General features: G+C 50.3%; 1 protein-coding gene across 3 annotated transcripts in view; it reads right to left on the reverse strand.

Annotated features, from left to right (window-relative positions):
• Positions 1-826: 826 nt before the first annotated feature.
• The window catches only part of Micu1 (mitochondrial calcium uptake 1), a 135,175-nt gene continuing 123,256 nt past the window's right edge, over positions 827-12,745 (reverse strand). For all 3 annotated transcript variants that reach the window (XM_075980194.1, XM_075980195.1, XM_075980193.1), the window contains exons 11-12: positions 2,497-2,586; positions 827-1,737 (exon numbers count right to left, since the gene is read on the reverse strand). In XM_075980194.1, coding sequence (XP_075836309.1) covers positions 1,580-1,737; positions 2,497-2,586 — 248 coding nt within the window. In that variant the 3' untranslated portion in view covers positions 827-1,579. The remainder of the gene's footprint in view (positions 1,738-2,496; positions 2,587-12,745) is intronic.

The raw sequence follows: 12,745 nt of genomic DNA on the forward strand, positions 1-12,745 counted from the left end.
ATTTCCCTGGATCACACTGAATCTCAGGTTAAGGAAGCCCGGCTGCTCCCCTGAAGGGCTCTTCTTGTGGGGAGAAATGAATGCCCCCACTGAGGTCGTGGATGGACTTCTGGAGAATGGGACCATGGGAAGGGCGAGCATGGATTCTGGGCTCACACTGCATGATGCCCCACGCTAAGAGCAACCAGCACTGTAAGGCCTGTACTTAGACTCCAGGCAGAGTGGAGAGAACAGGGTGCCTAAGAGGCAGGAAGCAGCGGACTCAGTGGAGAGCCAACCTGGCCTCCTGGAAGGGAGGCCCTAGAGGAAATGCCACCTTCTGCTCTCCTGTGCAGGTGAAGACAGAGCTGCCAGCCCTCTTGCTGCCCCATAACTTCTGGCCATGTTCTGAGTTAGGGTGGAGGGCCACACTGAGGCAGAGCTGAAACAGAGGCTCATGGGAAGGATCTGAGGGTCCATTCAGCTCAACCTGCCCTTTAACAGCTGAGGGAACAAACAGGGAATGACCGGCTCAACAACACACAGAGTGGTAGAGCTGAGTCTAGCAGAGGCCAATGTTGCCAGGGTTCTGAAAATGCAGGTCCACCAATCGGGTGCTCAGAGTCTAGCCCCAGGGAGATTTCTTGTCAGGGACTGTGGATTCCAGTTCCAAATGAAACATTACTCCAACTGGGCAGGGACAAAGTCACCTAATGACAAGTACCCTCACTTTGTGTCCCTGTTTCAAGCTGCCACAGCCTCTGGTGAGGAGAACGGGATCTACCACATTGGGACAAAACAAAGGGCCGGAGGAGAGGCCCAAAAGAAAGGACGCGAGAATTCTTGGGGATATTTACTGCAAACTGGTATAATTAAAGGGATATTTTATGAGTGTTTTAGACAGGGAGGATTGGCTGAGCCGGGTCTGGGCTTGGCAAGCCCATAGAGAGGGAAAGTGACACTGGGAGCCTTGGAGGGAAATGAGGGCACTGAGGACCATGAGGCAGCTCCTTTGACTCTGGAATTCTGCTGGGAGCGCAAGGCCTCCCTGGAGCTGCTGTGTCTGACACAGATCCTCCAACCAGGCCTCCTGCCAGCTCGGGGCACCAGGGTCGCCTTCATTATCGTTTCTCACAGACTTCCTCTTGCCCGCCAGAGTATTTTCAAACTTGCAGTTTAGGAACAGCAGGAGGAAGAAGAGCAGGGGATGTTCTTAAGATAAACCCACAGTGAGACAGCCTGGAGAGGGGGGGCTCCCCAGGGCTGGTGGGTGTCAGGAGGGAGAGAGCCTGGAAGGGTGGGTGCTCCTCAGGGCTGGTGGGTATCCGGAGGTCTCCCTGCATTCTTTATCCATAGGGCACTAGTTGAAGGAGTTAAAGTCTCCACTTTGAAGACTTGTCCATGTTTTTAAAAACCTTTGATCTGGCAGTCAACTTGAAGTCTAGTAGCAACTGACTGGGTCAGGGAAGGGTGAAGAGGGAAGCCTGCTGAGCCCAGAGGTCACTCCTAGAAAGAGGGGGGGCACTACTCCCAGAAGCAGCAGCAGCAGCATGAAGGGCCGCTCCAGGGGTCCAGGTGCTAGGGTGCAGGCAGTGGGACCCTATTTGGGCAGAGCAAAGTCCCAGGCAGTTTCTTGGGCGCATTTCCACATAGCCTGCATGAGCCGGGTGAAACCCATGTCCTTGGGCTTCTCCAGGCCTCTCATCAGCCGCTGCTTCATGATGGAAACAAACTCCTTATTGCTCAGCTCCCCATTGCCTGGAGGGTGAGGAAAAAGAGAGGTGTAAGTAGAAACCCCGGGAGAAAACCCCATCCCTCACACCCCGCGGACCCCGCGGGCCCTGCAGCCCAGCACACACTCAGCCAAGTTCATCTCTTGGCTTAGGGTGAGCTGCTCTGTCCTTCCAATCACTGACACTGAGACTAGAGCAGAAGTCAGGTCCTGTGTGAGGACAGGGATGTATGAGCTTTGTGTGTTGGTCCAGGGAACACTCCCAGGGTGTAGGAGAGACACGGGACATCAGTGGTGGGGTAAGTGCTACCATGGTGCAGACAGAGGATGCTGGGGTGCAGGGGAGCTGTGTGGTTGCTGGAGAACTTCAAGTAGCAAGGCATTAGGACCTCTCGGGGTGTCGACATCTGGAAGGTGTTGCCGCTGCCCTTTGCCTGGCCATCCTACTCCACTTAGCCTTGACCCTGGGCTTATAGGTCCTCCCCAAGCAGAATCTGACTCTCTCTCTCTCTCTCTGTCTCTCTGTCTCTCTGTCTCTCTCTCTCTCTCTCTCTCTCTCTTGTTGTTGTTGTTACATAATGAGATCCCATCTCAACATGACAAAACAAAACAAAAACTAGAAAAACCCAAGGAAGTGGAAAACACAAACTGGGGCCCAAGGTGGTATCTTCAAGCTCACGGGGCCAGGGCCAAGCTGCTGCATAGACAGCAGTCCCGTTATAAACAGGGTCTGGGGATACAGAGAGGCCCGGCTCACCCTCCACACCCCACAGGACCCCACTCACCGTCGCAGTCAAAGAGTGCAAACACCACGTCACACACGTGGTCTGAGAGCTCCACCTTCGCCACTGTCCTGGCCACCTGCTGCATGGTCACTGAGGGGAGAAAGATGCTCGGTTAGCGCTGACAGATACCTCCACTCTCCTTTCTCCAGATGGTGGCTAACCCACGCAAAATTTGGCGACTGTATTGAGGTCATATTTGAGGAAATGAGGTCTGTGGGGATGCACATCTGTGATTGCAGCTGGTGAGGAAGAAGAGTCAAGAATCTGAGGGCGGCAGGGCTATACAGTGAGAACCTGTGTCAAATCCAAAACCAAAGCTCAAGACCATGTCAGGGCACTGAGACAGCCTCGAACTATCCAAGTGGACCGTGTGTGTGCACAGTGACGGAGCACCTGGGCAGCATGTGCCAGGCCTGGGCTTGAGTCTCAATGTCCAGCAATAAGGAATTAAAAGAAAAAGAGAGAAAGAAAATAAGAAAGAAAATGAGAATTAAATTTTTATCCAAGACTCCATACCCTTATACCTTAGAGTCTGCTTTTTTATTTTTGTTTTTTTTTGAGACAGGGTTTCTCTGTGTAGCTCTGGCTGTCTTAGAACTCACTCTGTAGACAGGCTGGCCTCGAACTCACAGAGATCTGCCTGCCCCTGCCTCCCAAGTGCTGGGATTAAAGGTGTGCACCACCACTGCCTGACCTTCAGGGTCTTTTCTTTTGTATTGCTGCTACGTGTTAGAGGCATGAAGTAAACAAAGGACTCCTGATTCTGAGCAGAGCGTGTGGTACAGGACCCCAGCACTCGGGAGCCGAGCGGGAGAAACAGAGTCCAAGGCTTACTGAGCTACACAAAAAGACACTGTTTCCGCTATACACTTCTCTTAGCTGTAGTCCTGGAGAAGCAGGGCATTCGGCCTCACCAGACCAACACACCATTTTTTTTAAAACCTCAGTAGAGAAGCTCTCTTCTCTTGCCATTTTCCTTCCCTGACATTTACGATGAAATACAGCAATCATGTGGAATTGGTTTCCCAGGGAAGACAAGCCAGGAAGAAGTAGGCAATTTCCGCTGTCATCCCTCTCACGTGGCCTACCTGTGGTTATCAATCACATTACTGCCTACGGGTCAACCCCAAAGTGAAGTGAAACTGAATGAAAAGAGAAGGGGCTGGAGAGATGGCTCCGTGGTTAAGAGCACGTACTTCTCTTGATGAGGACCTGGGTGTGAGTCTCAGCATCCACATGGTGGTTCCCAAGCATCCATGCTCTAGTCCCAGGGCATTGGAAGCCCTCTTCTGACTTCCTTAGGCACCAGGCACATATAAGATACCCATATATACTTGCAAGCAAAACATTCACATACATAAAATAAATTAAGAATAAGAAAAATGAAAAGGACGGAGTTCAGTGTATGGACTAACTTGTGCAGCCATTAGCTTAGACTCCACAGCAGCCTGTGGACCAGCAATGGCATCTGTGTCCTCTGCTATTTCAGACGTCAACATCAGTTCCTCTCACCAGTTTGCTTTCTCAATTAGCATCTGTTACCTCCATATACATCCAGTACCCTGGCCCCAAGGTCAGCAGACACAGATACCATGGTGGGGCAGAGCCGAGCAAGGTGTCACTGAGACAGGGTTTTCTGTGTGGCTCCACCCTGATGGAGTGGCTTGACAGTTTAGGGTTTACTTCTCCCATATTCAAAATCAGACGATGCCACAAGGGGGCTGTTGAGGTTGCTTGGCACACAGGGGCGTCTTATTGGTGTTTATTTTAGGGTGTGAGGGTGACGAACGGGGTGGAAGTATCTGGAAACAGCTTAGGCTCTTGCATGGCTTTGCCTCCTCATTCAAAACTTCAAGCTCAAGGGGAAAAGGGCTGTTCAGGAAGGTGGGAAGCACCAGTGTCTCCCTCCTTGGCCACGGTTGAGATCACCCTTGTTCCCAGCCTGTGACTTAGAGTGAAGGAGGCCAATGTTTTTTGGAAGAAAAAGATTTAGGCAGAAGCGTCTGTGGTAAGTTTTCATGTGCCATGTGTTGGGGCTGGTCAGAAGTACAGTGCCAAGCTTGAGAAACTGAGTCTTGCAGGGAGAACTTATGGCTGCTAACTCAACTGAATGGAGAAGAGGGAGGAAGATGAGGAGGAAGACAAGAAAGAGCAGGAGGAAGAGGAAGAGGAGGTCAAAAGGCAGTTTGTAAGGAGACTAGGAAACTGCCAAGGGAGCTAAAATGACAAAAGCTGGTGGAGAGATCTCCTAAGGTTTGACTTTGGGATATCGCTCAGGAAGAACGGGATGAGAGCGGGTGTTCTCAAATACTGTTACCCACTGCACCTCCCTCCACGGCCACAGAGGAGTCCTGCGAGGGGCCTGAGACCCTCGTGTGTGCTGGAGTGTGCTTTCTGCTGGCCGTAACACTTTCTGCACTTTACCTCAATCTCGTGTTTCATCTGCTCTGACAACTGCCTTCCTGCTTCGCTCCCGAGTCTCCGTTCTCTCAGGGTAGAATGCCTCGCCAATCTTGTTGTTCTAAGACTCATCTTTCTCCCATGCAGACAGCACTCTGCTCTAATAAACCAGTAAGCAGTATCCCAGGATGTCAGTGAGAGCTCTTGACAATTTCCATCACGGAGCTCATTAGGCTGGTATTAAGTGCTTGGAGAATAGGGACTCCCGGAGGCTGCAGCCAGAACATTTCCTTACAAAGGCTACCCCTCACAGGGCGGTCACAGATCATGCCCCATCCCACCTCGAGGGGGCGCTAATGGTCTGTGTACTACAGGGCTAGCTAATGCACTGTGGCTCCGGGGGATGGGCACAGTCTTGCTGGGGTGCCCTTTTCACAGCACAGGATCCTTGGAGAGGCCCCCAGGGTATGAATCACAACAGGACAGAACAAACCAACTCGCTGGTGAGCTGTCAAGTTGGGAGCTCTTGGGACAAGTGGGATGACAGCAGATCACAAGCCAAGTGCTTGGCAGCTGCTCTGGAGAGCAGGCTCATTCACACTGTTTTCAGCCTGTCTGAATCACACTAATTAAACCACAGTGAGGAGAACTCCCCTCCCCCCCCCGGCGGACCTTAACTTTCCTGGGTCTGTCTGCTATTGGTACTGCACTCTTGGCTTCCCCTATTTGGTGACTGTGATTCTGAAATACATACTTGGCCTCTTGTGATCACTAATTTCCATTGGCAACCTGCTGATATTTAGAATCACCATGGAAACAAACCCCTGTGCATGTCTGAGAAGATGTTACTGGGTTGAGATGAAAAGGTCCATCCCAAATGTAGTCAGTATAACCCCCTGGGCTGGGGTCCTGGACTAAAGAAAAAGGAGAAAGTGAACTGAACACAAATATCTACCCTCCGCTTCCTGATGGTGGAGCCAATGCTAGCCCAAGCTCCTGGGGCCACGCCTTCCCTGCCACCACCAGGCCTTCCACGCAGCCACACCTTCCCTGTCACGAAAGACTGTACCTTCAAACTTAGCCAAAGTCAAGTCCCACCTCCCTCTCCCTGCTTTCATTTTGCGTGCCTGTGACTGTGGTCCATGCAGAGGGTGACGTCACGATGCTGAATGTTCTGCTCCATTACTCCCTATTCTCTTGAGGCCAGGCCTCTCAGGAACCTGGAGCTAAGCTGGTGGCTAGCAAGCCTCAGCAATCATCCTGTCTCTGGCCCCCAAAGTCCCGGGGTTGCAGGTGTATGCCTGGCCATGCCCAGCCAATTTATATTCCAGGTCCTTTTGCATGCACAGCAAGTGATATTACTCACTGGCCATCCCTCCAGCCTCTTAAGTGTCTTTCGACAGGTATTCTGTCACACGGATGAGACAAGTGACTAAGACAGTTTTTCAAGTTTTTTGACATAAGAGCTAGTATCCTTGCGACTACCCAAGTGGGGCATTGTCTGTGTCAAAGAGATGACTGGTGCCAATAGCATATGGGTAGTTTCAAGATGGATGCTGGTCACAGGAAAGACCAAGTTTTGTAGGGATTTTCTAGCTATGCCCTCTAATCCACTGAGCTGGTCCCCAGTGGCTACTGAGTCATTCACTCATGCCTGTGTAACGAAGCCCCCTAAGACTTTCAGAGCACAGCGTTTGGATAGCTTCTGGACTGCTGTCACATGGGGGTTCCTGGAGGATGATGGGAAGGCACAGAAGCTCTCTGCTCCTCCTCGACCTCTCCGCATCGGAAACAAGCCAATAACCTCTGTGCCTGCCGGAGTCCTTTGAGTCCCTCTCGCAGTCAGCTGAGCCCTGTCACACTAGGAACTGGCTGGGCAGAGGCTTGGTAAGGAAGGCTGTACTGTTAGTGTCTGAAGGCCAGGGTCAGTCTCTGGGGGCGGAGACCTCAACCAGAAGGATCTGACCTAGCTCTAGGTAGGCATATCAAAATGAAATTGGGGGAGTGGGTTCAAGTAGAACTCATTGCTTGTGTGCTGTTGGAGAAATCCCTACACATTTTATTTTTGTTTTTCCAGACAGAGTTTCACTGTGTAGCCCCAGTTAGCCTGAAACTTGCTATGTAGACCAGGCTGGCCTGAATTCATGGATATCCTTCTGCCTATGCCTCCTGAGTGCTGAGATTAAAGGCATGTACCACTTACGCTTGGCCCCCATATTTTTTTGAGGTCACAGAAGTCTTCTGTGCTGGTTACTTTGGTGTTAGAACAGAGGAAACACTCCCCACTTGAGCCACGGAATAATGCTGAGGTGCTGGGAGTCCAGTTGCTCATCTGCCCATATGGAAATGAAGGTCCAGAAGAAAGAGAGGGCTTAGGTTGCCAAGGATCACATTTGACACTTCTAATAATCTTCCCAGGGGCCCATGTCCACTTAAGATTGAGAAGGGGGAGAATCGGTAGAATTCTGAAACTCAAAATCTGGTATCACTGCCATCCTAGTATTCAGGAGGCAGAGGCAGGAGGATCTCTGTGAGCTCAAGGCCAGCCTGGTCTACAAAGTGAGTTCTAGCAGAACTGAGGCTACACAGAGAAACCCTGTCTCAAGAAGTAAAATTTTAAAAAAGAAAAAGAAAAATCTGGTACCATCTGTTCTGACAACTCCAGGAAGGACCCGCGCTGTGCCTGGTGTGGTCTGTGTGCGGATAACTCTGTTGGGGACAGAAGTCCATACTACGTCATGCACTACAAGAATATGTCAGAAATTAGGTTACACATAATTAACCACACAATGGCCTCCCAGGGGAGCTCTGGGGTGACAAAACTCACACATCCACTCGGACCCAGAGAATCCTGGAGCCAGAAGAGACTGCAGAGGTGATGAGGTGCGGAGGACCAGGGAACTGAAGTCACTTTCCAGGGTCACAAAGCTAGTGGCCGCTGGGTGGAAGATATCCTACCGCTCTTTCCCTACACACATTTGACCTCTTACCTGGACAGTGCCAGGTCCTTCCCAACTCTGTCACTCTAAAGGGACAGAGTCCAGAAAACAGAAAAGCCAAGTTAGGGCATTGTCAGTGCCTTCTGTCAGGGATGAGAGCTAGCCAGGACTGGGGGGAGGCGGTATTCCCGCCAACCGCAGATCCGACCTTCTCTGCAGTGAGGGTCGCTAGCCATGCCCTTGGAATGCATGTCACAACTGAAGGGACAGCTCAACAGGGTATGAAACAACAGCCTCATGAAAAGTAAAACCACAAAGGTGGCCTGGACAAGGACGCTCGTCTCACCCCCCTGCAAAGGTGTGTGGAAAGGTGACCGAGAGGTTTCAATGATGTCCTGAGTTGTTCACATGATTAGTCATGCCCTACTGGACTGCAGGGGAGCAAATGAAAAGCTGGCCTGTGGGGACCAAGGTCGAGTAGGGGAGGAGGTGCTGCTTCAGCCCTGGGAAGGCTCGCTACACGGGAGGAGCCTTTCTTGCACGCGTCCTTTTTTTTTGAACATCTTCCAGACACTCTCCGGCAGCTCTACTACTCACTTTTCAACATTATTTGGGACAAGGTGTGGAGAAGGACGGCGTTTAGGAGCGCCAACAAAGGAAAGAGGAAGGAGCAGGGCAGCATCTTAGCCACAAGAGCTGCTGGTACCTCTGTATGACACCGTTGGTCCTGCTCCCTAACAGTACGTGCTACCAAGGACAGCTGCAGGTTGGTTTTCTGAATCCCAAGTGCCATCATCTCAGATGACTGCCTCAATGGGTCCCTTGCTTAATCTGGTTCAGCCTAACTAAGCTGTAAGTTTTATTACATTGTCCAGTATTGTGTTTAGCTTCATTGAAAATCCTATCACATCTTACCTAAAAATGGCAAGAGTTGTTTTTTTGAAAATATATTTATTTTTATTTTATGTGCATTGGTGTTTTGCCTGCATATATGCCTATGTGAGGGTGTCAGATCTTGGAGTTACAGACAGTTGTGAGCTGCCACGTGGGTTCTGGGAATTGAACCCAGGTCCTCTGGAAGAACAGTTAATGCTCTTAACCACTGAGGAATCTCTCCAGCCCCTGTTTTTTTGTGTACACACACACACACACACACACACACACACACACACACACACACTATAGATGTGTTGCCGGTCTGTTCTCTAACTGCTGGGCTCCACGAACTGCCTGCCTTAGCCTTCCGAGTCCCGGAACTATAGGCATATTCTACCACCACGCCTGGCTTCAGACAAGCGTGTCTAAGAGCACCATTAGGCAGTCAAGGTTTTCAGCTGACACACTAGAGACAGTCCTGATCTAGACGGGGGCAGCACGTACACTATTAAGATGGAGAAATATCTTATGTGCGAACCCACATGAAGCACGATGAAACACTGTGTATTTGGAGGAGGTGGGTGTATTTTGTATGTGAACTCAAAACGAGTGCCAAGGCAGATTGCTTTCAATTTGTGCACATGGGAGAGCGAGTGATGTAGGGTGGGGTGGAGGGGTCAGTGTGAATGAAGTATGGGAAGCAGCAAGGGTGCGAAGGCCTAACTCGAGAGCTGGCACATATGGTGCGGGGCTGGGGCAAACCCTGGGAGGGATTTCATTAGAGGCCAGTCAAGTACTCCTTGTAAGGGTACCTAACACGCCAGCTCTTGTCTCAAGGCCATACTCCCTCAACCTCCAGCACACACTGAAACAGGGTCTTGCCAGCTTATCCTCAAATTCCTGGATCCTCCTGCCTCAGCCTTCTGAGTCCTGCAATCAGAGGTGTGAGCCACTATGCCTGGTCAGAAAATGATTTCTGATTAGGGAATACATTCACCTACTTCAAAGTTCAAATTGTGAAGAGTGGAGTCTGGCTCTCAGCTGTGTGCAGTAGTGTCCTCAGTACCGAGGCAGCCAGCAGCACCTCAGACACGTGCACATGAAAGATTTCCTCTTCCCCCTTTTCCATGAAGCGGCAACACAGCAAACAGTGCTGTGCTCGGCTCATCCAGCACCTTGACTGAGAGAGAATTCCCTCCCAGAATGCAAACAGCATCCTATAACAGCTCTAGAGTGCGTATTCCATGGGAAAGACGGCTGTGATTTGCTGAACGTGTTCCTCCTTTATTCTATCCTCAATCTGCAGAAGGCTCCTTCTTTATATAACAACATCCTTGTTGGACTCTGCCTCTTGCTTCAGTGACGTCTAACACTCAAGACTGAACTGGCTGTAGGTAGGTTAAAATTCATCGGGTTGACACGGCCTGACAGACTCTGCTCACCTTCATAGGCTGCTAATGACAGTAAATCTTGAAGTCGTCAAGAAGCAGTGTGACAGGATCTAATTTCCAAGTGTGTGCATGTGTGTGTGTGTGTGTGTGTGCGCGCGCGCGTATGTTCTGAGGCCAGAGGCACTTAACGTTATGGCTGTTGTGGAAGCTGCTTTGCAGTGACAGCTGCTCTGGGGTTCCTGACGTGCGGCAGTGTCAGAGGCGACGAAAGGGCAACACCTCAGAAAGCTTAGACGGCAATAGAGGCACCAGTGTGTCTGTTTAATGCTCTGTTCGGAATGTGAGGCCTGCTTTGAGCTAGAAACTGTCTACCCCACCAGTAACTTCAGACTCCCCCAACAAATCAGTAGGACCTAAATGGCAGAAGATTGAGGCGTTTACTCTAAATGTTAGATTCAGAGAATCTGAAGCCACAGGGGCTCTTAGAGGTTATCCTTGTGATTCGAGTCACTTCAGAGACAAAAGAAATTAGAATCATTTGATGGTGAGAACAGTGCTTCAAAGGTCACCTTGGGGCTGCCAAGAACATCTGGCCTGAGCTATGCCACAGACTTAATATTTATTTTCTTATCCTACAGAGTGATGAGGAAAAGCTTGGGGTGGTGGTGGTGCACGCCTTTAATTCCAGCACTAAGGAGGCAGAGGCAGATGGATCTCTGAGAGTTCCAGGCTAGCCTGGTCTACACAGAGTTCTAGGACAGCCAGGGCTGTGCAGTGAGGCCCTGTCCCACAAAAGGAAGAAGAAATGAGAGCCTTCAGTTGGAGTAGCTATGTGCGAAAGTCTGAGTAAGAAAGCAGCAGACATTACTTGTGATTATTCTCACGTATTACAGTTCGGAGGACATGAGGGACATGCTGGATGCACACAATTACCAAATCTAATACCCTGAGGTGCCTTTTGCCAGGGCCCCTGGACCTGGACCTTTCACTCTTCCGGCAGAAACAGATATGCTTTGAGATGGAGAGGCAATAGCTCATTCTTGAGCTCCGGCTAGAGCAGAACTATATCATCGCAGGAGGGCACTGGGGAGGGGTTGTGCTCAACTTCCCATTACTTCTCCAGCAGATTACTTACATAATTTAGACAGCCAGTCAGAGGTAATGCATCTGATTTTATGTGCATGAATGAGCAACAGAGCTGGCTGTTCGTCAATGCTAAATGAGAGATGACCTATAGTGGAAATCCAGTCTTTACTGGAGGCCATGTCTTCAGGAGGTCAGGATTCACTAGGGACACTGCATTCTTAGCTGAGTTTTATCTGAGTGGTTACCACATGGTCCACACAAACCTAAATCAAACCAAACCAAACCAAACCAAACCAAACCACCCCACCTCAATGAAACTTCCAATATTATCCCTGGGTCATATTCTCTGATGACATATCTATCCGTCTGTACTTGCTGCCTGTCTGGACCTCTTGAACTATCCAGTGGAGCATTAATCTCCAAGATACTAAAGGTATTTTGGAGCAAATCAAGTCTGGCAACTGCACCCCTCCTTTGGGGATTAGTAACGGACATTAGCATATTAAAAGCTAGCAGGAACAGTGCTTTAGGGGAGAAATCCTGTGCCACGCTGGCATTTTCCAACTTATTTAGATTATGGAGCACTTTTCTCTGCAAACCTAGGGAGGACTCATTACCATATCGATCACACTGCTGCTTGGGGAAACTCTGCTTCGGGGTTGATTTGTGAGCTCTAAACTAGCCAAGGAGGAAATGGTGCCAGGGCCTCGGAAAGATGCCAGTGTCTGAAGGTCTTAACCTTTCCAGAGAAAAAGGAGACAGCCAAGACCGAGAGCATCTGAGACTGAGAAGAGGCAGGACAGAGGGTCGGCTGCTTCGGCCCTGCCCTGCTTCTGTGCCCACAGCGGTGTCGGGTTCCACCCTAAGTCTCCACACTTCCCATGCTAACCAGACTGCCCGTACACTCATCTTGCCTCCACTCCTGAGAGCTTCGTTAGGATAGAACCCCATGGCCAGGACAGCAGCTGTGTTGCTGGCTAAATAAACACACGAGCAGCATCACACTGTGCTCACGTTATCAGCTTTGGAACAGGACCTTTAGCAAACGCACAAGGTGACAGTTCTGTGTGCATTCGTCCTCTGACACCCTGTGAGTTAGTATCTTTATCCTTACTTTAAAACCACAGAACGAGTCAATGCCACCCAGCCTGTACATGGTAGCAGCCAAGACAAGCTGGGGCAGGGTGACATGAGTGCCTGTGTTCTTTAGAGCCAGGGTCTCCTGAAGCCCAGGCTGGCTTCACACTATGTAACCAGAGTTGGCCTTGAGATTCCCATCCTGCCTCTCTACTCCTAAACACTGGGATAACACTCAGGGTTAGCAGGTGGTGCTGGGGACCAAACCCTCAGCTTTGTGCACGGTAGGCAAAAACTTCACCAACTGAGCCACTTCCCAGCCTAAAGCCTGTGTTCTTAATCACCGGACCATGCGTCATTTCTTCTGGGGTTCATCTCAGTACTAAAATTTACACAGTTTTGTGGTGAGAGGAGGAAAGACCTGGAATTGCTGAATGGTAGAACTTAGTCTATCTCAGGTGTTGCTCTAGGCATAGAGAA

This window comes from Microtus pennsylvanicus, chromosome 7, assembly GCF_037038515.1.
Source record: "Microtus pennsylvanicus isolate mMicPen1 chromosome 7, mMicPen1.hap1, whole genome shotgun sequence".
NCBI classification, from domain to species: Eukaryota; Metazoa; Chordata; class Mammalia; order Rodentia; family Cricetidae; genus Microtus; species Microtus pennsylvanicus.